The sequence below is a fragment of the Chlorocebus sabaeus genome, chromosome 1 (genome assembly GCF_047675955.1).
Source record: "Chlorocebus sabaeus isolate Y175 chromosome 1, mChlSab1.0.hap1, whole genome shotgun sequence".
In the NCBI taxonomy this organism is placed as follows: domain Eukaryota; kingdom Metazoa; phylum Chordata; class Mammalia; order Primates; family Cercopithecidae; genus Chlorocebus; species Chlorocebus sabaeus.
The window spans coordinates 58,996,956-58,999,950 of record NC_132904.1 but is presented as its reverse complement, the minus strand read 5'-3'; the positions used below and the strand labels follow the sequence as shown (position 1 = coordinate 58,999,950).

The following is a 2,995-nucleotide window of genomic DNA, read 5'->3' as shown; positions in this document are numbered from 1 at the left end:
ATGTTATTCACTCTACATAAGAATCAAAGTTCTTGAGTCAACATCTATATGTCCACGAGAGATCCATTCATGGCAAAAAAAAAAAAAAGTATTCATGTTGAGCTGAGTCAGGGAAAACCAAGACATCTAACACATATATATGTATTAAACAATATAGGAATTGAGAAACATTTAAAATAATTAGAATTATATTTCTCATTTATTTGAAAACCATACTATTCTATGCTCCAGTGATTATGGCTTGTCAATTTGTACTCACATAGATGAAGTCAGGAAAAACTTCCAAACAATTCTAGAATGCCAAAACACTAAGATTCCAGTCAGTGAAACAGAAAGCAGGAGCCAACGAGTAGATATCCCTATAATCAATTGAAACACTAAAGAAAGTCAACTCTAAACTTATTCTTACAGTAACAATTTAAATTTTCTATGTATCATAACAATTATTCTCCAATATCAATTTCTGTTTTCAAGATCAGGTCGCATTCATTTTATTTTTTATAACCTCCTCAGCAGGTTCTGGATTCCCTGCTTCATCTCCTTCATTCTCACACCATAAACAATGGGGTTCAGAGCTAGGGGAATGAGGTGGTGCAGGATGTTGAGCAGGATGGGGACATCCAGAGGAATTGTCTTCCTGGCCAGGTTAGTGATGACCAGAACCAACAGGACTGTGCTGAAGAAGAGGATTAGGATGAAGTGGGAACCACACGTGCTCAAGGCCTTGGCCATAGCACCCTTGGCCTTGATACTTAGCACAGTTTTCAAGATAAAAAAAATAAGAGAACAATAAGGATGAGGTCAGAGCCCAGGAGGGTCCAACATGTAACAAACTGGTAGCGCTGATTCAAGTTGATGTAATCACAAGAGAGTTTAGAAACAGACACGTTAGTACAGATGCAGTTCTTGATGATGTGTCCTGCACAGTATCTGAATCGAGAAGAAAGTATGGGGATAGGCATAGTAAGAAGGCCATTCCTGACCACAACAAAGATGGCAGCCCTAGCGACAAATTGATCAGTGATGATGGATGAGTACTGTAGGGGCTTGTAGATGGACACATAGCAGTCATAGGCCATGATTATGAATGTACAGGACTCCATAGTCAGAAAATTGTTCATGACGAACATCTGAAGGAAGCAGGCAGGGAAGCTGATTGACCTGAGGTCAAACCAGAAGATGGCCAGGACCTTGGGGATGACGGTGAGGCAGAGTACAATGTCCAGCAGGGAGAGGAGGTTGAGCAGGTAGTACAGGGGCTGGTGCAGAGAGGTTTCCATACAGATAGTGGTCAGAAGGGTGGTATTGGCCCCCATGGCCAGGCGGAAGAGGAGGCTGAGGGGCAGAGACAGCCAGTGCTGCCAGCTCTGGAAACTGGGGAAACAAATGAGGAAGAATTCAAAGACTGGGGAAGTGGAGTTGTTGCTGGGTAATGTCATGAAATAAATTCTCAGCTGAGAAAATTTCACCTGAAATTGTGTTTGATAAGACACAGGAATTAGAAATAGAAAACAAAGCTGTTAAAATATTTGCTAACACTTTCTAATTTATAAAATGTATGAGATACAGATGACCAATCCCAAATGAAGGCAAACTTTAGTAAATATTAACATAAGTAGTGAAAGGTTTAGTAAATTATTTCTGAAGTTAATTTAGAAAAAGCAAATAAAACAGACTAGATAAAGGTTTAGAAGGAAAATGATTTTTAAAAAGTCATTAAAACATGCTGTAAAATACAAAAAAAATCCAAATTATACTGGCAAAGCAAACTGAATAGGTTATATATCCCGCAGGCTAGAAACACCCATAAGTTTACAGAGTAATCTAGAATTAATAAATATGTCATAAAATAATTTAATTACAGGGTCCTTTCAGTAAGTAATGCATAATTTGTTAGATGGGGGAAAATAATTATTCCTCTCTTTTTATTATACACCAAAGTACATTTGAGATGGAAAAGATGTATCATATACTCCCAACCCTATTATAAACTAGAGGAAAATAAAAGTAAATATTGATTAAATATATAGAGGAACTCCCAAGCTCCCTATCACTCTGACATATTGTACTGTGTCACAACCCATCCTAGACATACTTAATCCAAGCCTGCACAGGTGCAATTCAATGTTCCTATAGAAAGTTAGACTCAAAGGTTATGCTGTTTTCATTAACATTTATAACCACTAAACTAAAATGAGAACTTAGTACACGTATTGATGACAATAACTTTCTCTGGTTAATTCATTCCTCTACCCACTTCAAGCAATTTTTCATATTTTCTGTTATTTTCAAATACTAAATCTCCTCTTCTCTCAGATAATCTCTCTAACTGCTTCATAAAGGCAGTAGAAACATCAGATGCAAGTCCTCTACATCCCATGATAGACTCATAAACTCATCAACATCTATATCCTTGCTCTCCTTATTGCACCAGCAGAATCAAGGATCTATCCTTCCTCTGAATGGCAATCCTTGACCTCACAATTTGGTTCTATTCACCTTGACCTTCTTAGGAACCCTGACTTACGAATTATCCAGCCCATTCCCTATGTATTCAACTCTTCCTAAATCCTTCCCATGGATATTCAAAATGTTCAAGTCTCTCATATCTTAATTATTTTCTTCATCTATCTCACATCCTCATTTGGATAAAGACCATGATTTCATTTTTTTGAGAAAAATACCACTCTTTCTTCTTCCTATTTAACACCCAAACTTAAAGGACCAAAGGAGGCAAAGGACATGAAAAAGCAGAAAAACAACTGTTGGCTTCAGTAGTCCAGTTGAGAAGTAGTCAGTGGGTGAATAAATGGCTTTTAGGATGAGGAAAATGGGCATGTTTTAGAGGTATGAATATAATGATAGTGATATAAAGACAGTGATTAGACTAGTTGCATAGAAGAAGAGAAGGTAGAATTCTAAGACTGCACTGTCTTTTCTGACTCAAATGACTAAGAAAGTTTCACAAAACAAAAAAATAGGCTCTCAAAAGATT

The 2,995-nt window shown here is 37.1% G+C and overlaps 1 protein-coding gene across 1 annotated transcript; it reads right to left on the bottom strand.

The window, feature by feature from the left end:
- Positions 1–354: 354 nt before the first annotated feature.
- On the bottom strand, positions 355–1,439 carry LOC103241665 (olfactory receptor 56A5). Its single transcript, XM_008009115.2, is given in 2 exon segments — positions 355–776; positions 779–1,439. Coding segments are annotated over 2 exon segments (939 nt in total). The 3' UTR covers positions 355–498.
- Positions 1,440–2,995: the final 1,556 nt, after the last annotated feature.